At 44.2% G+C, this 25000-nt stretch overlaps 1 protein-coding gene across 1 annotated transcript in view; it reads left to right on the top strand.

Moving 5' to 3' along the window:
* The window catches only part of znf827 (zinc finger protein 827), a gene marked incomplete at both ends in the record, with an annotated part of 57467 nt that overhangs the window by 13990 nt on the left and 18477 nt on the right, over window positions 1-25000 (top strand). The window contains 5 exons of the mRNA XM_083909204.1: window positions 4534-5811; window positions 7842-8014; window positions 8135-8630; window positions 14691-14969; window positions 22521-22763. Of these exons, the coding sequence (XP_083765330.1) occupies window positions 4534-5811; window positions 7842-8014; window positions 8135-8630; window positions 14691-14969; window positions 22521-22763 (2469 nt within the window). The remainder of the gene's footprint in view (window positions 1-4533; window positions 5812-7841; window positions 8015-8134; window positions 8631-14690; window positions 14970-22520; window positions 22764-25000) is intronic.

Genomic DNA, 25000 nt, shown 5'->3' on the forward strand with positions numbered 1-25000 from the left:
AAAGAGGAATTTCAGAGGTCCGGTGCTCTCAGTCATCTCACTCTCTTACAAGAACACTTCTCCTTCCTGTTTCACCTCTGGCATGCTGCCCAAAGTACCCACAAACCACGGAGGCCAAGGCCAAAAATACACAGATGGTAATTTGCGCTACATTTCAATACGACTCGACCACTATTATATATAGCCCTGCTGTCTGAACCCTGATCCTCACCGAGAGTATCGCCTCACCTCAGATTGCAATTGAATGATGGGCTGTTTATGTCTTTGTCACAGAGGTAATGGACGTAGTTGGAGTTGAAAAATTCAGGGAATTATCAGTGGTTTGGTGATGAATTATCAATACGCGGTGGAGGCCAACTACAGAATCAGAACAATGTTTCAACAAAATGAACTGCCACAGGAATATTTAACGATTTAGGTTACCCTTGAATCGTCCGTTTTTCAAGTTTGTAAAGGTATTGGCCTTTGCTACTAATGTGTAACTCCCTACACAAGGTGCAATGTATATAATGTAAATGGAAGTCCTGCTAAGACTGCAGTTAATATAATGCACTCATAATATGAGTTAAAGTAACGTGATGTGTTCTCACAAGAGCACATGCTTCATTGTATGATGTTTTACCTTGGTGATCACATGTGCCGTCTGTTCCCTTGTTGTTTGTCATGTTTAATCAAGTTCCAAGTGGAAATAAGGTAATGGATAAAGTCTGGAGCAATTATCATGTTGCTGCTGCAAAAGAACACCAGCATTTAACAGATTGATGGCACATAATTTCATAGGGTGGGGGCTGTGGGGTTTGCATGCTGCCTCCCACACATCCAGCTGGATTTATTTTGAGCATCTGTGTTTATTTATTTATTTTATTAGTATTCTTGGTTATAGAGATGGGCAAACGGGGATGGGATGAAGCAAGTCATACGAAAAGAGCATGTTGGTGTGAAAGAGATCAAGCAATTGAGAGATTATGGGAAAAGGAAGGGAAGCGACCCTGATCCAGTGCGTCCCAATTAACGGAGTTGCCTTACTCCTCGGGAGGTTAGTCATTTGCAGAGACGTGAGCCCGCCAGTTCAGCATCTCTCCCACCATATTGTCCAGCGAGTGTTAATAAGGCAGCCATGACCGCTGGGCGTGCTCATTAGCATAGCCCGCGGCCGTGGCAACCTCCGCCAGCGCCCAGCCGGACACTTAATTACCATCAGGGCTTTTCACTGAATCCTTACTCACCGCTTTCTTTTCTGTGTCCGCACCCCTGCCCTTCTTCCTTAACCCACTCCCAAACACGCACACATGAACATCACACACGTGCAGTCATGGCAAGAACGATGTGAGCGTAATTATTTTGGTAATGTAAATGTGATGGCATTAGTGTTGGTATGTTCTGGCTGTCTTTTATTTATGTTATTTTTTTATGGCTTTGTGGTCAGCAATCTTTGCAATTTTAGTGATTCCCTGACCTGCACTACTGCTCTCTATTTCTTGCTCCCTCTCTCTCATTGCTATATTAGCTCATGGGCATGACTTTCCTTTTTGACATCGGCACAGCATTGATGCACCCTCGTCCAGCCTTAATCGGCTAATGGCTTTCTCTTCTTTCCTGCCCAGCCAAATCAACCCCTCCCTTAACCATCCTTCTATCTGTCCCTTTGCTTACTTCACCCTCCTATCTCCTCTCCTCCTACCCTGTTCAAGCCTGGGGTCAGTGAGGCCAATTTACATGCCTGGCTAAGTCACAGAGTAGCTTTGTGTGTGTGCCTGTGTGTGAGAGGAACACACACACACGCACACACACACACACAGAGGAATATGTTAGTCACTTGCCTCACATGAGTCATGTGGTGTGTGACCTCCTGACCCACCTTTACTCCAATCCCTCGCTCTTCTCCTCCTTCTTTAAATCACTATTCCCTTTACCAGCAACCGTTCAGTGTGACAAGGTTAGTTGAAATATTGCTGACTCCTGCACTGAACTTGTGCACGTGCCTTGCAAACTCCAGATACACGGTTATACCCCTCTCTAACCTAGAAAAGCTGTGTTTAAAATAACCCTGCCAAGTTCACAAATGGAGATTGTTGACAGCACTATGTGGTGGAACAAAGAACTGTCCAACCTGAACCTGAAATGTCCAACTGTTACAGCTGTAGTCACAGGCTGTGAGCTCCCTGTCTATTTTTGTTGCAGGTTAGCTGAAGAAATAGATTTGCAAACACCGAGTTGCAACATGAAAATATTTTTAGCTGGTCTGTGTACATCTGCGGTCAAGCTGAAGATATTCTTTTCCAGCAAGTCTTTAAGCACCCTTAAATAAGGCCATAGTCTGCATTTTGACTTATGTATGCCTCTTTGTATATGATTTGGTGACACTATACAGGGAGAAAATCCCATGCTGCTGCACCTCTGAATCACCCGCATGTGAGTGTTAACAGATCCAGACTGCTGAGCACCCTGCAGCTGTTTGTCTCAACATGCAAGTCATCCCCGCCATTACACCGCTAATGGTTCTCTTTCAGTGGCAGACGTTTGCCGCCTTGGCCTGGATCTTCGTGCTTCCATCACTTGGGGGGGGGGTTGCAGTTACTGTCATTGAGCCAGCCACCGTACTGGGGGCAAAGCAGTGGAACATGCATCAAAAAATGCAGTCAGTAGAGGAGAACTTAAGCATTAAATCACATTCTTGGCTGTGTCGTTGCACTTAGGTGTATATGTTTTCTCTATGCATGTGGTGGGCATACAGCAGAGTGTAGAATTCCAAGTTGGAGACCATGGTCTTGGTAAATGTCATTCTGCCCATGGGGTTGACTCGCCTATGACACAGAAAGCCGTGGTAGTGTAATGCAACAGCCGGCTTTATTGGTGTAGTATTGTGTTCTGCTGCACCTAACCCCGAGGTGCAAGAGTGAACCCAGGAAGTCGAAGAATTCAGCCTCAAAAGCCGAGATCTTGGGTCAGCAATGTAGCGACTTCCCTCTAACCGCATTATAGCCATTAGTGGTTCATGCTGCTTTTTCCCATGTCACATGGAAATTGGTCAAGCCCTGCCCTGCATGACTCATTGGTGCTTTCTGCCTCTCCCTCCCTTTCATTCCTGTTAACCCTACTCAGGTGGCAAAATGGCATCAAGGATCATTGGAAATTGGGTTCACAATATGTACATTGTGGTGCTTTTATTCACTGTTCGAAAGGTCCTGAAAATGAGAAGATCATTCTCATGTTGCCTTCTTGATCTACAAGAACATCAGGTCTATCAGGCTTGGATAGACGGTTTGTTGATGTCTGACACTTTCTTTGGGTGATTTTCTCTGAGAACATTTTCTATAAGTTAGAAACGTGTTTGTGTTAGAGATGAAAAGATCTTTGGGAGTGCGTGAGCTTTGCTTGATACTGTTGCTGAAGAAAGTAGCGGTCATAGCGGGTTGCGATTGTGGTCATCTTTGTGGACCACGGTGAGCCATGTTGGCCAGATGTCAGCCAACTCTAATGATCCCAACAGGTTGCTGCCTGGGTTGCCTGGCAACCGTTTTGACTTTGTCTGTAAACACAGAGCAGACCCACTAGGCTTTTGTCAGGGTCATGAGGGCGAGGATGTATGTTGTGTGTGAAACATTTAAAATATTTTTTTATAGCCTCATGTTTTTGTACTTACACTTCTCAGAAATCACTGCCAGTTTCTTTTAACCAGATGCTTTGTGAGGTTGTGTACGGTAACCCAAAAAGAAGATCAGTAAAAAACAAAATTTTTGACATTTTGTTTTGCCCAGGCTTGGTGCTTTTGACATATTGTTATGGTGGTTTGTTAATATGTATCAGGAATATTCACTTTTCTTTGTTCGCCCTTGTCTGGCAAGCTGTAATGTTTTGCTTATGAATATTGATACATGAAGTGTATATTAATGACCCTTTGTGACCTTAACCCTATCCTTATTGGCTCCCCGGTGGTATCTGCAGGCTCATGAATATTAATCTAGTTCTGTAACCTCCATTACCCTAATCTTTGCTGTCTAGCCTCCCAGAAGGACCTGTTGTCATGGTAACCCCTTTACTAGACTCTTCCACACCAAGGGTGGGAAAATATGGTTTAAAAAAAGGACAGAAAAATCTAAATTACTCAAATATCCTGAATGGTTGAAAATCCTTTTAGTGCTCTCCTTCTTTGGCTCTTAAGTATATTTTGCACTACAAATGGCTATTATGTGACTTGGCAGGTAAATATGTTCCAAACAGTAGTCCCAATTAGACTTCCACATGGGACAGGTCACTAATTAAGACGAGATTACACAAACAAACATGGGAAATAATAAAAGTGAATAGTTAATAATAATTTCCTTAGTTAAGTGCAGTCAGCCAGAGGCTATTACGATGCCCTCCACTTAACTCTTAGTAATAAGTTTTTGATATACACAAAGCTGACTTAGAATGTATTTCGTAGTGAAAAGATAATGGTTAGTCCAACTCTTCACTCAAGCAACATGTGCATACTTGTACATGTATTTCTGTTCCCTGAGGGTAAACTGTATGATTTGTCTCTTCTTCCAGATGTGGACAGCAATGAAGAAGGAGGGCCAGATGGCGGTCCTGTGGAGGAGGAGGCCTGGTTTGGGAATGCTTCTGACACGCGATCAGAGTCGTCGTCCTATGGAGACACACAGGATGAGGTCCTCCTCCCCAGAGGACCTTCTCCCGATGAACGATTGGGACTTAGCACTGGGTCCGGAGACCATGAAACCTGTGGAGGAGAGAGCTTACTGGGGTGTCAGACACCTGTCCATCGTGCCTCTTTGGAACTTCTCGGACTGGATGGAGGTACATTCTCGGCCCAGGACACACTCTCGTCTGTGGTGTCATCATTGTATGGTGATGCAGCGTCTCGTGCCCTGGGAAAACCCCTTAGCAGCAACCTACGACGCCTCCTAGAGGCTGGGTCACTGAAACTTGACACTGGGGAGCTCCTGGGTCGCTCGTCCAGGGGAGGCACTGGGGGTGAGTCTCCTCCAATTGGTCTAGCCCCACCATTGACCCTCTCCCCATCTTCCCATCATGCCCACCAGTTAAGTGCCCTTGCCCGAAAAGTGGCCAATAACAACAACAACAGTGGCTCAGTCTCACCAGCCTCCTTGGCATCCTCAGTCCCCAACATAAAGCAAGAGCCTCTTGACCCCTTTAACTCTGTCACTCCTAGCAATGGCAGTGGTTTTGTATGGGCAGGTATTGCAGATAAGTGGCCACCGGCCAGCTGCACCACACCCTGTGGCTCTAGTCTGTCCCCGGACTCTGCAATCCAGAAGCTTAAAGCGGCAGCAAATGCTGTACTTCAAGACAAGAATGCCGTGGCTACATCTTCAACAGCTTCTTCCTCCTCCTCCACCTCGGCCTCATCTGCAGTGTCCGCTCTTGGCGGAGGTGGAAGAGGAGACGATGTTGTGCGCTTCGATGCCTTCAACTCTCCGTTTAGCCCGCAGTCGGCGAGCTCTACCCTTGCTGCGCTTTCCAAGAAAGTCAGCGAGAGGAGCCATGCTTCGTCAACAACAAGTGCTGCTCCTGACCATCAAGCCTCAGCAAGTTCCTTTCTTTCACTTGTGTCAATGACCTCCTCTGCTGCCTTGCTCAAAGAGGTGGCAGCCAGGGCAGCGGGAAACCTTCTAGCAGAAAAGAAAGATGGTTCCCCCGTGGCAGCTGGTGTGGTCCTCCAAGATGATGTGAAGCCTTTGCTGGACAAGAACCAGAAGGGCTCCACACCGTCCACACCCACCCAGAACCTAGAGTTGCTGTTGCCCTCCACTCCTAAGGGCAGAGTCAAACCCAACAGCCAAGCAGGTAAATTAACAATAAAATAATGATATATGCATCAATCACCTTCTAATTTCATCATAATAATGTTCACTCCAGGTTCTACTGTTGAAAAAATCCACTATGAAGGTTCAAGATCATTTTAGCTGCACTCCATCGATGAAAAAACCTTTCATACTTCACCATGCCCTTTTGAAAAATACAAATTTACTTGGTTCAAGGCAAATATTGTCATTATCGTTATACTTTTTTCCATTCAGCCTTTCAAAGAAACAACACCACTGATGTATAGAAATGCAAATTGAAGCCGTTAACACATTTAGGCTAATATTGCACTCCGCTCCAAATAGATAAGATGTCTTGCTGTCACAGTGTGGGAGAGCAGCAGCTTTACTTGTCACCAAAACACGATGAGGGAAAGCGCAATTCTGAACTTCCATGACACGTTTTCTCTAGTTTTGTAATAGTTTTGTTCTCACCTCACTGGCGCTGAAGTGGCAAGTAGTGAAGCTTCAGCTTAACTGTCAGCCGAGCAGAGAGCATTGCTGAAAGAAAACAGCCCTGGCTGGCCTTCTAGTCTGAGAAATGGTCTGTGGGCTCAACGGGGGGTTCCGACTGAGACTTCACTGCCTTCCCAGACCAGCTCGTTTGTGCTCGGATGTGCACGCTGCCAAAAGGGGGCCGTCAGTGTGTGCTCGGCACAGTGGGGAGCCCTGGAGTCCATATCCATCTCGGCAGCCTCCTCCTGGCTTTAGCCCCCACTCACCAGAGCCCTCTGCACAGATCAGCACAGCAGACTTAAGGCCAAACACATCATACTTTCCACTGACTGGATACAGATGTGTGCACACCACACTCTCTCTCAATTTCTTTCTCCCTCTTATGCTCTCTTTCCCTCCCTCTCTCTGTTACTCACAAATGGCCATGCAGTATATTCTGTAAGTGTGTACACTGATGCAGACACATAACCCAAACACGGGTACACACAAAGATCTCACGCAAGTGCGCTGAGAGAAAGAACGTTTAAAAATGCTGGCTCTAACTAAGTAGCCTTTAGGGAGAACAGAATGTTTTCAGAGAGATGGATGGGCACTTTTGAGGGATTGTGTCGCAACCCCGCCAAATCTAAAATGGCTGGATCAAATTGACTTCAGACAGATGAGGCAGTTGATGTAATATTCTGTGATGTGCATGCTAAAGAGGGAGGGGGGGTCTGCTCTAACCCATGGTTCTGTCAAGGTCGTGCAGTGCTGTAAAAATGCAGGTAGTTGTTTGGTCGCCAGACTGAAAAATGTGACCTTGATTATTGACTGTCATGTCTTGTTTTATTGTTGTCCCTTGCCAATGCCGCTGTAACGCTGTATTGCACGCTTATGTTCTCTCTTCATACACAAGGAAAGCTTATTCCCTGTTTTTTTTTTTTGAGAATGTGGCTGTGATTACACAGAAAACAGACATTTTAAGGCACAAGATAAACGTACCAAAGAAACCCTCCTGTTTTATTTCAGCTTCACATGCCTCAACTAAAAGTAAGCTTAAGTCATTTCTGCTTTGTGATCTCTGCTGTGCTTGTAGAGGTTGGGCCGCAGATGGCAGTTTATTGTTGCAAATAGGCAGTCTCGAGGTTTTACACCTCAGGTCAATGAATGGCTGAGCACAGTAATTTCACCAAACACTGATTACCAGATGTTTTTCAAAGAACGGTGCCGGAATACTTATGAAGCCATCCTGACAGGCCCTTGTAGAATTTGTAATGCAATCATGCCTCTTTCTAATAAGACCAATTAAACAGTAATGGATGCCGGATATGAAGCCAACAACAATAATCGAGATACTAAAACATGCTCGAGTTTTTACTTCCATTGTTCTATCGCTTCCAGCTGGCATATCCCTTGATAGTTTTCACAATTAGGAGTGCAGGGATTGTCTTTTGCATATCTGTGAATACGAGTGATTTTTATTTCCTTTTGAAAATGATACATTTTTCCATACTTTGAAAGACTGATGACTGGCTTCTGAGCCTGTAAATAATAACACTGACCTGTGGTCCCTTCAAGGCTCTCCTGAGGATGGTGGCAAACCTTTCCAGTGTCCAGTGTGTGGACTGGTCATCAAACGCAAGAGCTACTGGAAGAGACACATGGTCATTCACACGGGCTTAAAAAGCCACCAGTGTCCACTGTGTCCCTTCCGCTGTGCTCGCAAAGACAATCTAAAGTCCCACATGAAGGTGAGAGCATATGGATGTTCTTCATCTTGAGATCATGACTCTTGCTGATGACTAATAATTGTAGAGGGGGAAAAAAAAACCTGTCTCTTGTGTCTAAAACTGTCCTGTTTTTTGTGTCAGGTACATCAGCACCAGGATCGCGGTGAGACGTTCCAGTGTGAACTTTGCCCCTTCACCTCTTCCCGTCACTTCAGCCTAAAGCTTCACATGCGCTGCCACCAGCACTTCCCCCGCACAGACGTCAAGGTGAAAGAAGAGCTCACCACCGACACGGAGGGAGAAGGCTCCCTGATGGATGACACCTGCTCCACGGACCTGAGAGGGACTGAGGTGTCCCCGCTACACTCGGACACTCCGCAGCAGACATCCCCTCCAGTCGAGGCTCCCTCCAATCATATCCACATAAAGGAGGAACCACAGGAGAGAGACCTGTCTGTGCTCTCGCCATTTAGCATCTGCAGGGACCGTCCCAGCAGCAGTGCCAACTCCTTGGACCTATCTGGAGTTGGCGTTGGAGTCGGGATCCGATCTAGTCCTAGTGGTCCAACCACAGCCTCCCTCTTCAGCCCTGACATCACCACTAAGACGGCTACTGACCTGCTTATAAAGCTATCAGGTTAGTCACTTAGTAACTCCATTTGAATCTATTCTAGCATCTGTGAATAATCTTGTAGTCCAATGTAATCAAATATAAAAGAAATACTGTAATATGGTTTTGAGAAAAGCAAGGAAAATGGCTTATTCAGAGACACTAATAGCTTGACTCTTGTAATCCACAATTATTTTGTTTATTGTACCATTTTCTCAACTTGACTTTGCAACTCCAGTCATCACGGCTGCACTTTTATCACAAGCGTTTCACTTTTGCGCGAAGACATCTGTGCTCGTCTGATGTTGCTCCACCTTTTTGTCTGGTGTTTTGTTTTGTTTCTTTCACCGTCACCAGAAATAACATTCATAAGATGTGTAAACAGTCTTACGTTTATAGTTTCAGGTCAATGCCACAGTTCTTCTCTGTGAATGTGTACAATTGAATCTCGAAATGTCTGTACTGACAGTAAGGTGCCCTTTTTTAAATGCCCTAATACATTGCCACGTGATATGAATGTTTTAGTGTTTCAACATAATGATCCAGCAATTTTTAGCTAAACAGGCATGCTACTCTCAGGCATTTAGACCCAGGCCATGTTTAGATGCATTTCACCATGTTGCAAAATATCAAAGGATAAACCAGGAGAAAAGTAAGATTGATGGAGAAAGGTTGTCCAAGGTTCAGCGGTGGGGTCGAGGCTATGGCTGCCACTCTTCCACTTAATGCTGTGTAATTAGATTGAGATCTTGAGTGCGGATGGGAGGGAAAAAACCCTGGGAACATTAGATTAATTAAAAATTTATGCATAATTCATTATTAAAAAGGAATTCATAATTTGAAATGATTAGCGCCCTCAGCACCATCCTGTGACCCCGCCAGGATGCACAGGGATTGGGCTGGTTTAGTTAACTCCCCCTCAATATTGCATGCCCCGGCGCCACATGGATGCCTCCTGGGTGCCAGTTGCACTTCACTCCCAGACTGCACAATTAAGCCCAGGCGACTCCCAAAGGAGCCAAGATGGCTCCTCACAATGTCAGTCCAGTGTCACTTGGCGGACATCTTAGTCAGGGCATCATTCAAGGACAATGAGAGAGGATAGAAAAAACACCGGACAAGAGGATGTTCAACTTGAATGCATGGCGATGTGATTTAGTAAATATTGCGTCTTTGATCACAAAGTTTACTCTTAGTTGGGGGCTTGAGTTAAAGGTAAGGGCTTTAAGATTGAGGAAAAACTGGCCTCAGATCATTGTGAGACCATGCCACAGAGCAGTCAGGGAGTCAGAGAGGGAGAGGTGAGGAGGTTCCTCCTGGGACTTCGAGACTCTATTTCTTTTGACCTCTCTGCCAACCCAGATTGAGGGTGTACACGAGCAGCTCATCCCTCCTGCTTTTACACTGCTGTCTCAGTGCCTCAATCCCACATGGAGCAGGAGGAGGGGTTGTATAAAAAGCTGGAAAGGGAAAGATAAAAAAAAAAAGACAGATAATGTGACAGCAAGCGAGGGAGAGGGAGAAAGCGGTAAAGAGGGAGTTGCATTGAGTTCCCCAGGCATAAAAAGCCACTGAACTCTTTCTGACCTCTGACATCATAAGCATATCATTTTTTTGGCTGCCCTGCTTCCCACTGAGTGTTATACTGATACCCTTTGATTTTTATCCTTGCACGCTGACACAACCGTTAGCTATCCAGTGTGATCCACATTTTGATTCACAGATGAAAGCCACTGAGGAACTTTGAAATGCACAGCCCCTACCCCTGTGCCCAGTGGACCCTGAGTTAATAATGACAGTGGGCACTGCGCACCCTCCGAACGCCAGCCCCACCTCCCTGCTGCGGTGACACAGGCGCGACGAGCTTGACCCTGGCTGGGTGTGAATAATTGGCATGCAGGGGGTTGTGGGAGGTGTTGCATCTGTCATGATGCTTCTGCAGTTGTCTTATTTATCTTTGTCCTCTGAGAATATGCATGCAATGCTTTGCCACAGTCCGATGAAGCACAGGCAGAATTTTAACACGTGTAAAACCAAGAATTTCTAACAACCTTGTGGAGTATGCACTTTTTTTCTCTATTGTCACGTCCTGTTCTGTTATGTTATGATCTATTGTAGCATTTCTTGGTTGATTTGGTGAATGACACTGAGTGTTTTAGATTCTGAAATGTCCTGTATTTAGCTTAGACACTTGTAGAATATTTTGATCCAATCTGTAATCTTATGTCCCTTGCTTTTCAGCTCTGCTTGAGTAGACACAGGCAGGCCTTTTGTGTGTGACCTCTGGTACATACATCCCCACTGCAGCCATCAGTATCACTGTCCACTGTCTAGCACACTGTCAGCTATTGTTGAGTTCTCAACCTGCTCCATGTAGCCCTGTGCGTTTTTTTTTTCTTCCTCCACGAGAAAACAGCAGCCAATTGTCAGAGGGGGATCAGGCCAGCGTGACAGAGGTGGAAAGCTAATGAAGTTATTTGACGGAAGCCCTGGCCATGGAGTGAGAGGTGAGGCAGAGTGGACAAGCACCTGGCAGAGAGACAGATGAAGCACGGGAGAAAAGCGTGGTGAAAGAGAGAGAGAGACGAACAGGAACGAGGATGGCAACAGACGTAGCGTTGGTGGCAGATGTCAGAAGAGTGTTGTAACACGGACACAAACTGATAGCGTCGTCAACCCTGAGCTGGAAGCAGCTTTGCAGTATCATGCACAAGGAGCTGACCCTGGCCTCAGTACGCACTCACAGAGGCAGGAATCTAACAGAAGAGAAACTCCGTCACATAGAGATGCACATCTCCTCCTCAGATGTGTGTTCACTTCACAGGATCATCTGCCATAGACTGAATGTGCATGATGCCATTGTGATTGTCGTATCCTGGTGGACAATAGACTTAAGTATAAGATTGCCATTGTAGACTGTAGGCTTTTGATACTAGGCAATGGCTCTTTATTATATATAAAAAAACATTGCCCATTGGATTAGGCCACTTAATAATTCAGTGGCCTCTGTAATATAGATTCTGATTCTGAGTGGAAATGCACTCTATATATAGCGGTGATCCAAAAGGTCACCAGAGTGATCTGACTTTGTGTGTGAGTGCATGACCTGTGGTTGTTATTGTTCTCATTAGGGTAAGAAGTGAGGAGAATTTAAGAAGCCGAGTTTGCTCTGTATTTGTCAGAGGTTCATATGCATCGCGGCGTCGTATCGCATAGTAATGCAGCGTGTGTTGTGTTGTGTTGTGTTGTATTTGCCTGTGCAGGTAAAAGGGATAGTGTATTTTTATGTGTGTTTGCGAGATGGTGACCAAGTGTGGTGTCCCTGTCTGATCCGACATGGCCCAACACGCTTCTAATTAGAGGACGTCCTTCCAGGTGCTGACCAGGTTATACTTAGCCTGCCCGCTGACATCTGACGGTATGACATTTCCAGCTGGTGCCGCGTGTGACCCTGCGCCACTGCCCCTGAACTTGAAGGTCATCCCCCTCCCCGACTGCCCAGCCTTCTCTCCCTGCCTGTTTTGAACTACAGCCCCAGCCTGCCATGGTGTGGCACTGTGGCATCATGACACCGCATGGTTGGTCAAAACACCAGCACCTGTCCCCTTTTCATGCCCTGTATCCCCTGTCCCTGAGGCCTCTATCCCTCTGGCGTAGATCATCATTAATCAGAGGGGCCAGAGCTGGCACAGATTGATGATGCGAGCAGGGGGTGGCAGGCCCGTGGCTGTTAGAGATGTTAGGTGAGACAGTAGGGTGAGGAACGGAGCAGATCTCTGCTGGGTCAAGAGGAGACTGGTCAGCAGTCTGCTCAAGAGTGATGGCCTTTCTTAAATCCATGCCCTATGTGTCTACTAGTATGTAAGACTGAGAGTGTGCACATGGCATGGTGCACAGATTGTTTGAGGTGTTGTGTGTGTGTTGCTGGCACAGTTAACCTCGGTTCAATTTAATTTAGTTTAAATTAGGGATGCACCAATCCAGCTTTTTCCAGTCCTGATACCGATGCCTGGGCTTTGCATATCGGCCGATACCCAATAATGATCCGATGCCATATTTGAATTAATACGCTGTTAACTTTTAGGAAGAGACTTGTTACAGATTAACACATAACACAGATTTTGAGTGGCAGCAACATGAAACAGCATTCAAACATAAACAGGAATCAAACGTATTTGTTTCCATTTTGCACAAACAGGAAATCAAAATACAACCATATAACATTTAGCAGCTGAAACTGATGATAGATAAATAAATATAGCTTAACTAAGTCAAACAGAAGTCAAAACTTATTTGTAAACATGTAGTGCCGTCTCCCACTACTCGGTGACCTGTTGTTACCCAGAATGTTCACTGAAGCATCGATGGCAGGTTCTTTCTCGTGAAAACAAGCATTTCTGCTCTCTCTGGTGTGAGTCTTTTTCTTTTCTCCTCCACAGTAAGCAGTATATCTCTTTCTACACTAGAGTTGTGTTCATGCCGTCGGCTAGACGTTTTTCCCCTTCCTTACAGTGCATCCGCAAACATTAGCCGCTGCATCATCTTGTCTTCTTATGGGTTTTTTTCATGAACTCTGCATGCTTTTTAGCGTGGTGCTTCTAGAGGTGCTTGATTAAGTTACCACCACGTCTTGGAACATTTACCTTGCAGGTATTCCAGGTAGCCGCCAAACTTGTTGGCGTACCAAGTGTAAAATAACTCCAAAAACCTGATTCTTTAACTCACTCCATATTGAATAAATTCCCCATTATCCAGTTCCCGACCTGTCAACATCGGTATAATACATTACATTTTAGCATTTGAAAATGGTTTAAAACTACAAGACTAATATTATATATTTTGTTAACTGTATACTTAGCTTACCTATTTGTGTTGTTTTGATTTAGAGACCCCTCGTAGGCAGAAATTGCAGATGTGTCTTTAGAGATGAATTAGTATCTATTTAGTGGCCCCTTTACCTGTGGTTGTGTATTGGAACTTCAGCAAATATAGATAAAAAATAGAGTATCAATGTGTATTTGTCTTTAAGGAATAACCGTCTTGCAGATATTTTTACAATTAACAACAATCATGGAAATATTACGTATTATAAGTGATGCCCTGTTGGGTAATGTTGCAGCCACGTTGTCTTATTTTTTTCTGACCTAAAGACATGTCAACGTTGTTGTTTTGCATACAACTGCTTCCCTATTTCATAGATGGATATATAGATATATATGACGAAAATTCATTATTATAATCGTACCATTTTAAATGGAAACACTGTAAATCATAGTGAGTGTGTGTGTAAACTTTCTTTTTAGCACACGGTGTAGTGGAACGTGCTGGGAGACACAAAGACATGTGCACGGCCTGCTGTTCTTTTCTTGGCGGCTATCGGAAGTTGCTCCATGTCTAATTATTAATTATTCATCTAAGGCGGATTAAATGTGGCCCAGTTTTTTCTTGAAGATGGCTGTAGAGCAGAGGGATGCATGTGACAGTTCACTCCCTAACCCAAGCTGCATACTGTAGAGATGGCGGATAAGCCTTTAACTGATTGCGATCGTGTCCCATCGAAACGGCGGGAATTGTTTAATGTTCTTAGTCTGAAATGGATTTAGAAGATGTCAGAGGTACAAAGGAAAGAGACAAGCCAGACTTAAAGTAGACCGAAGTAGCAATGTGAAGGACAAAGGAAGGAGAAGATGATGGGAATTTGTTGCCCCAAAGATGAAAGACAGGCTACAATAAGGCTTCACCTTGTGTTGACCTACACCACGCGGATTGTGGAAACTGATTATACTATAAGAAAATCCACTATGGTTCACTTTGTTGTTCACTTTAATTTGAATGTTTTCATTCGTTTATATTTTTGCAGTGTTGATGACATGTTGAAGAACCAGTGATATTTATAACAAAATCTGTAACCCTGAAAGACAATGGCAAGCCTCCACATGATCTCGTGTTGTTGCTGACACATTCAGGCACCTTTTTTAAAAGTTAGTCTTAAGCTGTACAAGGTCTTTCCTCCTCCTGCCCTTGACACAATTTCTCCTCTTCGTTTCCTCTCATTCTTTTGGTCTTTCTATCTCTTTCTCTTTGCAGCGGCCAACCAGAGGGAGACGCTCAAGTCTCCGTTCCACCTGAAGGAAGAGCCCAAAGTAGAAGAAGCACTCAGCCCGAGACCATCCTCCCAGTCCCAGAGCCATGTCCATCCAAGCTTTCATGGGTCCTTTTGTCACGAAGGAACAACAGCACCTGCAGCAGTCACAGAGCGCTCTGGGCCACTGAAACCAAGAGAAGGAAGCCCCATGGCTAAGAACAGCTTGCTGAGCCAGGATATCAACGTCAAGGTGGCTTCCGAGCTGCTGATTAAGCTTTCAGGTAGGACCTAGCTATGGATTTGTGCAATTGTGTTTATGTTAAGGGGGAAATGCAAATTACAGCTTTCATTGGTCATTATATACATAATTATTTCTTGTAAAGAAGAGATCACGCATACCCTATTTTACTGTGTCGGTCAGCTTTTTTGAGCTTCACATTGGCTAGTTCCAGCGCAGGAGGTCAGCTGTAAGCCAAAGGTTATGTCACAAAATGCCATAAAAGGGTTGTGTTGTTTTCTTCAATGGCACGCCTAACCAAGCTAAAATTGGGGTCTTCTCAAAGGTGAGCAAAGTGTACCTGTGTGGGGGGGAAAAAAACAAATAGGGTGGAATGTTTTTTTCTCTCTCTCTGCAGCCTCTGTACAGAGTAGTGGCTGAAAACTTCTGTGATGATATTCAGGTCGCTTGTCGTGACCCTTCATTTTTTGTCTCTCCCTCTCTGCATCAGGTTGTTCCAACTATTGTGGAACAAAGTGTGGATTTGTTTTTGTGGTCGCTGTTTTCTCTTAAGTTCCTCTACGAAACAGGACAAACTGGCAAATAAAAACTCATCCCTTACTTGCCCTTTCCATGACAAATTTTCACACACATCAGGTCCTAACCTATAGTTGGCCATTCTGGTCTAGTGCTGCATGATTTAGGCTTAAAATCTCCTGGTTTAAGTTCAGCAGGATTCTTGCTACAAAGTCCTCAGACAGCTTTGTGTAGCATATTGCGTGTGCATTATGTAAATGGTGACCATTTCTTTTCTTTATTTAATGCTTTGTGCAACCATCTATTTTATTTTAGATACAGTTAAAGTATTATACAAAAACAGTGCTAGCGTTTTTTGCCATATAATGCATGTGAAAATTAGATTTTCAATTTTTTCTCTTAAGAATTAAATGCATTCATTACATGCTTCTAAGTTTTTTTCTTTTTTTTTTACATTTAAGTTGGGCAAACACCTATTAAGCCTCATGGACTGCTTTTACTTTGGAACATATGTACACATTCACTTATTCAAGTATACATTCAAAGTATTGAAAAAAAACATGAAGTAAATGGCAGCCTAAAGGTGGCACAGTGGTGGTGCATTGCTCTGTCAGCGGCTTTTCATCCTGTGCCAGTGTGTATGTGTTTTACAGACGCCACACACCGATTGCCATTGTTCTCTCCGAGTCGACTGGTGTTCAGAGTGACTCATGTGAGCTGTGAGCTCTGTGGTGCTACACGTGTGCTGCTCCACTGCCTGCCCGCAGGTCACGTTTCCTTGTGTGTGCGCGTCCTTTTGTGTGTGCATGTCTGAGGAAGACAAAATTGACATGATTGTGACTTGAACAAAAACAACAAACAAACAAGCAAGACCGTGGCCTTTTTGCGAAAGCTGGAGAAATTGAGACCTATATTCATTGTTTCATTACTATTCCCCTTACTATTTCCAAACTATGGGTTATCCTGCCAGTTTTGGTCCTCATGCAGCATGGCCTGTATTTTTCCCCCTCCCATCACTTACACTGGCTCTGCAAGGTTGACCTAGGTTAGGGAAAGATGCTGCAGCGTTCATCCATCTGCTGGCTCCCTCTGCCCCCTCACATAGTCCTTGGAGTGCAGTGCCGTCCATTGCCATGGCAACAGCGGGGGTGGTAGATGGAGAGGACTGTCTAGAGTGACAGCCTTGACAAGAGTCTGGACCCTCAAATGACCCTGGGGGGGAAGGGAAGGAGAGAAAGTTGGTGAGGAGGACGGGAGAGATCCAGGAAAAGGTCAGCGCCATTACAGTCACGTGTGATTACAGTCATGGGGTTCAAGGGCATCTACATTATAACCTCTTTCTGGACTCTGGTAAAGGTCAGCCCCAGAATGCAATAACCTGGTGAGATTACTTAATAAGGAAATAATAAGGGAGCACAGCCTGAGCATTTTCTTTGTTAAAAACCTTACTATTTGTCTATTAAACGCTGCTTATTTCCTCATTTGTGCTCATCAGTACAGCAAATAGACAACCTAATTAAATTGCTGCTGCTCATCTTTCCCCAACCAAGGCATTGGGCAGTCGGAACAAGTGGGGTTGTCATCATTACTGCCCATAGTGCTGTAACACGAGTTGCATCATCCCTTTAACTAGGTCACTACTTCTTCTTTCCTTCCCCCTCTCTCCTCTCTTCCTTATCAAACAGTGGCTGGTCGCGTTGAGTCGCCTACCTCCCCCACATCTGTTTAAAACCAGGCTGCCGGTGTCTGGGGGCTAATTACACCAGGCTAAATAGTCCCTGGCGCCAGCGGCTAACGTGTACGAGCAGATGGGCATTGGTGTTGCAGGGCAAGGGGAACATGGCGTCACAGGAAGGGAGGGGGGGACAGGGAGGTGTGGGGCCCTAGGTGGTGCCCTGGCAGACTGGCATCGTGTGGATAACAGCCGTGCCACCCACTCACCATCCAACCACCCTCACTATAGGTGTGAAATCACACTTTGTACTTGCTTTACTAATTCGTCATTCCTTACAAATAGGCCTTTCCATCTCTGAGGACATTTTACAGGCCCTCTCCCCTCTACAGTGCCTTTTACCTCGCTAATAAAAGTGGCTTTAAAACATTTGGTCCACTTAGGAGCAGGCAGCTAAAGTCACAACAACAAATTTTAGCTTATGAGGTTCTGTTTGTTGACATTAAAGAGAAACGGCAGCTAAATTAATAATCTGTACACTGGAATTCCTCCTTAAATTATATTATGTCTTATCATTTTTGTCTGCTGGTTGCGTAATATGTTCATCTACATCCCATTCCCTATTCACTTGAGTTTTAGCCTCAGACTATTCAAACCAACACAGTGAAACCTACACATTTCCTCTGCAATGGTGGTGGTGTGAGAACAACTTTGAAGCACAATTTAAAAAAGCTAGTTGTTAATACAACACCAGCATCTTACCTCATCGTACAACAAGTCAGAACTAACATGCTGACTCATTCCTCTTTCCTACCATATCATAACTGTGAAGATGAAAGTTAGAAAAACATGTCGTGCAGTGCTTGTAGTCCACAGTAACATTTGAAATTACAAAGAAGAGGATTAATCTTTATTTAGTATAAAATTCCAACATGCAACTTTCTAGAATAAACCAAAAACTAAGCCAAGGAAGAACTGGCATTACACTAATAAGTATATATAGCCTTTCTTCTTGCGGTTTGTAACCGAATGTAACGCTCATCATTTATCCTTACCCTCACATTAAAGGTTGCACTATTTACTCAATATGGCGTTTCACAGCATCTATCCAAGCAGTTCATCATTCTAATTCACAACAGTGGCATTACTGTACAGCCTTACTTTATGTTAAGCTCTACTCTACTTTGACAGTGTCCTCACCATGCCCCCTCTGTGTGGCCGCTTGCTGACCTCTCGTACTCCCACCCTCCCTACCTCCATATTCTGTCTCACTGACTCCTCATCAAGGCGTATAGTTCTCTTTATAGAAATGCAGAGCTGATTCTTTTTGCCCAATGACTATATATGTTTGTTTTATCAGTGCCTTGTTATATATGAGAGATGGTTGACAGAATCACTGAGGCAATCACTTACAGTCCTTTGTCATGACCTTATATGATAAAGTTTTAGTAGCCTTGAATCTGCTCGAGCTCGTGCCAAATGTTTTTGTTTAGGACTGCTTTATAAGGGCCATATCTGGCTCCGTATGGGCTATTTATCAAGCGCGCGGCTCTGAAGTCCGACGTAGCCGCGGTTTTGCAACCATTGGAAAGTCGAACTACTGAGGACTAGCTGGTCGAGGATCAATTGTAGCAGCAGCTGTCTGTGAAGTCTGCAGGCAAGGCTGCTGTGGCTCCCACATGACATGAAGTCTCCACACTGCAGCCTTTGAAGCGCCTGAACTCTTCACCCCTGTCTGAGCAGGTCGACTAGAGAGCAGGAGAATAGAGAGATTGAGAGAGGGAGGGTGAGAGAGAGAGAAAGGTGAGGTGGGGGCAGGGAAACAGAGATGTGGAATAACAGAGCATTGAGAGGGGTAGACTACGATAACTGGAGGGGGAGAGGTGGAGAGGTTGTCATTTAGGCTATAGCCAATCCTCATCTTCCTGTCCTCCCCCAGCCTTTCTTACTCATGCCGCTTTCTTCTTTCCTTTCCTACCCTCGGGTGTTCTTTTTCTGGCACTTTTTTGACAGTTTCCTCTCTCCTTACCCTTATTCTGTGCTTCTTCTTCTTCTGTCTGTCTGTCTCTCCCGCTACCTGCTACCTAACTCCAGTGCTGTCGATGTATCAAAGCACTGCAGTAAATTGACTTAGCATGCATTAAATCACAGACGGTGCGCGGCTTTTTTTGTGCAATGTAGTTACAAATCAATCTGTGCCTTTCTTCTGTGTATTTCCAGCGAAACGGACAGTTACGTCCACGCAGATTCAAGTAGACACTGGAGGTCGATGTTGATCACGAAAATACAGAACGCCACGCAAAACCCAATCACTTTTGTACTGACTCAAAACTTGAGTAGAGCTGTGTCCGAGGGAACAAGTCATTATTAGTGCATTGAGACTCAGCATGCAGCTCACATACACACATACTGTAAGTGTGCAACAGTATTTAGCTAAAGATTCACATTTAGGTTTTGAGACAGTATTTGTTTGATATTGGGAAAATAATGATATCACTAGATATGAAATGAGAAGAGAAAATTCAGTAAAATACAATCTGAAAACCTTAAGTATCATAAATACAAGCAGTGCTTAAGCAAATGCTTCACTGAGCTGATTCTGATGATGTGCACCACCATTACTTTGACCAAAATGTGAGTGAGTGCTGTCTAAGTCGTTATGGAGTTATCGAAGCATCCTTATTTACATTTGGTCACAAGTTAAAACCGCTTAATCCGATCCGATCTAATATTTGGTCATAGTTGACACCCATGCTATCCTTTTACAAATGGGATCCATGTGCATTTGTTTAAGCAGAGGCCTGAGCAATAAAAGTCCACTCTTTATTTACCAAAGAAACATCAGCTACCAGAACAAAGGTGTGTAATTGGTGTGTGTATTTTATTGTTGCACCTGCTTTCAAATGAACAAAAGGTAGAAGCTGTTGAAACCTTTTTTTATAGTTTCAGAACATTAGGTCATGTACTCGACTTAAGAGCTGTATAAAGTATCATTGTGTGAGTGAGTCTTTATTTTCTTTGTTTAAAGCAGCCTGCTGTGATGTGATACTTTTAATAAGGCACCGCGTGTTTACAATTAAATATTTGCCTTCTGTCGACACGTGACTCTCCATAAGGGATGTATGTACTGTATGTCCGTTTCAGCATTGGAAGGTCAAGGACATGTAGTATCCCATAATACTTGTATGAGTTTTTGTGTGAGCATGTGTTTATGCAGCTCAGCAGTCCACTCAGCGTCTGTTGTTAGGGTGGTGATCCAGAGATCGAAGCTCTCGTGTCCCTTGGTTGACCCTTGGAGCATAGTGCCCCCAACCCTACCCCTCCACCCTCACTACCCTACTCCTCCTCCTCTGCCCTGCCCCTCCACCAGCCTCTCCTCCGTTACTCTTGGCCAACTCTCGACACCTGATTAAGGGATTAGTGGGCTGATGGTTGTCAGTGTCCCCACATACTGGCTTCTACCAGCAAAGCAGACATCTGGACCTTGGGGAGGAGGGTAGGGGGGTGTTCCACATTAACAGTGTAATATACTCACATTGAAGTGGAAACGTGTGCATGTTCACATGAGCACACATCTAGTCTTCTCGGAGGAGAAGAGAGTGTGAGGGGAAGAGTAGTAGGGTTACTGTCATGCATCTCCCCTCCCTCTTCCCTGTTTCTGCTGCTCCCCCTCCTACGACTCCCATTGCCCTGCCAAATTCATATATCCCATAATCGTGCTGAGTCGCCATGTCAGCGGCGCTGTATCAACTTCAACTGCTTTGTCTTGCTCCTGCTTGTCACTACAGGGACGCTACCTTCTGCAGTTACTTAAGCCAAAGATTGACCAACTTGTATACAGATGCTAAATAACGTGTCAAAGAAAGCCTTTAGTATAGTTTATTTATTTTTACCCACATCATGTTTGCTGCACAGTCTGCACTAACTGTAGCCTAAAGTAGTTCTAATTTGAATCTTCTAAATATAGCTATTGGAGACCATTAGAGAGCTGATATGTGACAGCTCAGTAGCTCTGCATTAAGAAAATATTGCCTGCATCACATATTCCCTTTTTAATGCGTTCCAGTATTCTTTCATGGCAGTCTGATTTTTTTATTTTTTATGCATCACTTTCAAAAAGAGAAGCGAGACATTCGTACCAGGTGTAGTGTCTAGATTTAGCCTGTTCTTTTAAACTTAAATGAGGAGTCAGTCAACACCTGTTTTCAAAGCATTCAGGCCAGTGTTTATGTGCTCAACAGAAAAAAACCCACAACCTAGATTTAAACATCCAACACTGCTACTAGTCTTAAACACAGTGATTGTTGCTTGCTTAATATTAACATGTTTAAGTTGGAGCCTTTCCCAAGACACAGTATGACCTCCTGCTGCCCTCTTTGCCCTAATCATTTCATTAAATTTATTTTGTTTAGCTTATTCAGATCAATAGAAGACTACAAATCATCTACATCAACCAATAGAAATAAAGATACCAAAACAGTTACTAATGAGTTTGTCATACATTTACAAATATGAAAGTGTTTTCACTACATGGCCAATTTAAATACCAATAGCTACTCGTCTATAAGAAACATTATGTCTTGGCAGTTGACAATCATCACCATTATGACCACTGGGTTCCTGAAACAAGAACTGACCGAAATGGAATCAAAACAACAATTTAAACATTGTTGTTGTTTTATCATCTCTGGAGATGGCTCCAGGCTAGTAAAAAAAATATGTTTGATGCTTTCGATATTGCTGCTGGACTGGATAATAAACAGATGCAGGAACTAACTATGGAACAGGAGCAACAACATACATTTAGGCACATTAAGGCCTTTTAGGCAAATGTTTAATTGTGAATTTGGTCCGAATATGAATGGAACCGACTGGCAGAAGGATTGCATCATCTGGCAGGCAATGTGACAGAGAAAAAAACATCAAATTAAGCCCGCATTCATTATGTAGGTACAGTGCAGTCATCTGTGTTTAATCCATTTTGCAGTCAGGGTTACATGAGTGGCTGAGATAAGATGAACCATTATCAGACCCTGTATTTCATTCAGCTGAAAGAGGTAAATTTAGCACCACATAATTACAACATTTTAACACGTTTTTTTTTAGTTACTTCAGGTGGATATAACGCTACCGTTTTGTAGTTCAAGTGAGTTCCTACACCAACTGATGTGCACTGTCATGCCACTGTATTTAAGAGAATTGTTTAACGTTATGGAAAAAAACTGTTGAGTAGAACATCAGTTAAAAGACCTTATCACATGCACTGAAGCAGATATGGTGAACAAAAACCTAACCATTTAATCAAGGTATTTATCACATGGGTGTATCAATGTATGTACTTTTGAAATGCTCACTTCAATTCTGCAACTTCAATCTAACCAGTGACTTTTCATTCGTGCACAGCAGAGAACAGCAAAGATGTCCAGTACCAGAGAGTGAAAGTAAAGCCAGAACCCATGGAGGTGGACCCGCCCCCCACAGAACTCACCCCACCGGCTTCTCACCTGCTGGCCTTCAGCACTTTAGGGGCGTGTGAGAAGAGTGAGCCGATAAGCAACCTCCCTGAGACGTTGACCTGTTCCCAGAAAGATCTCTTCTCCCAGGACATTTCGGTCAAAATGGCCTCTGAACTTCTGTTCAAATTGTCAGGTATGTCGAACAATGTCATTCCCTGGTACACACTGTTCTTTTGGCAACAGTAGATCTCCAACACTCATACATCCATGCACAGCAACATGTCGTTTTTCCCCCTGCAGCAACGCAAGTGTAAACCTTGGACAGTTTGTGATCCTCGACTATAAATCCTACATGTTTCCATTTCTGTCATTTGGTGGCTCTGTCGTAAAGCCACGAATGTAATGACACCCCTGCTTTTTTACCTGCATGGCCATGAAAGTGATATTGAAGCAGCAGACGGCTGTTTGTATTGTGAGATCAAGACCGAGCTTTGAGGTGCATCCATCGGTCCCCAGATACGCGTGTGTGTGTGTGTGAGAGGTCAGACTTGCCGTCCTGGTCTGTGACCCCCAGCTGTGTTTGATTGCTTTAATGCCACATAGCAAAACATGCGCGTGTAAAATCTCTTTTTCTTGCTCTTGCACATATTCACAAATTCACACATTGACAGTCTTTCTTTCCCACACACTCTTACACACTCGCACAAGCCTCCTTGGGGAGTGGTGTCTGCACAAATTCCCCCCCCCCCCCTTTTTCTTCCCTCCTTCTCCTCCTTTCTCTCATTCTCTCTCTCTACCTCTCCCCCCCTCCCTTGACTCGTTTTCAGACATGTCCGCTCAAGCACACTTGGCTGCACACGCTCTCCCCCTGCACTTCCCCTCCTTCCTCCCTTTACATTTCTCCTGTGCGGCATCTCCATGGCAACGTGGAAAGAGACCTCTGTCCTTGGCACGCAGTGTGACGGAGTGGGGTGTTCTGGGTGGTGGTGGTGGGGGGGGGGGTTGGTTGAGTTGTAGTGAGGGGGCAGAGGATAAGAAGGGTAGAGAGGGCACTGGGGGTGCACAGTATGCCCACCCAGGGATGCCCGGGCATCGCTAGCCTGGCAACAGCGACAAACAGCCCCCTTAGAACTGTTTCTTGAATGTGAGGGGGACTGGAACAGAGCGGGCTGCTGTCACACAATGAGCAATCAATATAAATTACTTAGAGCAGTAGGACCTCAGAGACGCATCAGTGGCAAGGTCGCTCTGAACACTGAGATGGTTGCTGCTTTGAAATTCACTTCATTACATCGCCTTGGAACTCACACAGTAGTAGCTCCATTCTCAGGCATTTTGTTTAGTGCTTTCTACAACTGTATACGCAAAATACTTAAGTCCAGTGGGCTACGCTAAAATTATCTGTTGAATGAGTAGCCTTTTGTTGAACCATTTTCAATTCGTCATTTACAATCCTGTTAAAAAGCATGCTTCAAGTGTACTGTAGCTCGGTAACTTGCTTTGCATCAGCACCAGTCTCATTATAAGCACACAACATTAAATGTTGGTGACCCTGAAGCAGTTGTGAGCCCGGTTGTTAGGAGGACATGTTTAAAAATTTGCTGTATTGTAAAGCTGAAAGGCAAAAATACTTTCTGGAAGACTAAGGCAATCAATTATATTTTAAACTCTTTATATGCACGTGTTATATTAGCATGTCCATTTACTATGCTGTTTTTCTTTGAGTGTAATCTAGTGTCCTGAAAAGGGGTTTTCTAATTTTTAGTCATTCTGTCCCACAAAACACTGTTGCTCAAGTCTGAAACACCTAGTTTAATTTAGTTAAGTGTAAGAGACACCAAATTACATGTGTATATTGGCCAGTTTGGCATAAATTGGTACGGCAAATCCACTGCCCCACACTCCAGTCCCAATAGATGGTTTGCCAACTGCCATTAAAACTCAAAGAAAAGAATAATTGGTACAGCAGAGCCATCGCATTTTTTACTGTGACAATAGCAGTGTTTACAAGTGTTGAAGGGTGTGGCATTTCCAACACATGCTCTAATAACTGAAGTGTTGGCCAGCAGGCTGAGCTTTCCAGAGTGGAATAAGGTGTTGCAGTTATATGCAGTTATTTGCAGTATGAGACCAAAAAAAAAAAAACGTCTTCTGCACCGCACGTCGCGTAAACCTATTCTCGTCGACCCCCGAATTAAAATTATGATCCAGCAAATGGCCAAAATATGGGCACTTTAATGTTTATTTGCTTGATTTATTGCAGCATTTTTATGGCAGAGGCACCCCCACCTAACCTGAAATGAAGAGTGCATCCATTAATGTTTGGAGAAATTATTACATTTTTATAAAACATTGTTTAAGTGTCAGGATGCACGTGACTCGGCATTTGACTGATCAATCCTCCGTGTTCATTTTAATGTAATCAATCTG

This window comes from Microchirus variegatus, assembly GCF_963457635.1.
Source record: "Microchirus variegatus genome assembly, chromosome: 23".
NCBI lineage: Eukaryota > Metazoa > Chordata > Actinopteri > Pleuronectiformes > Soleidae > Microchirus > Microchirus variegatus.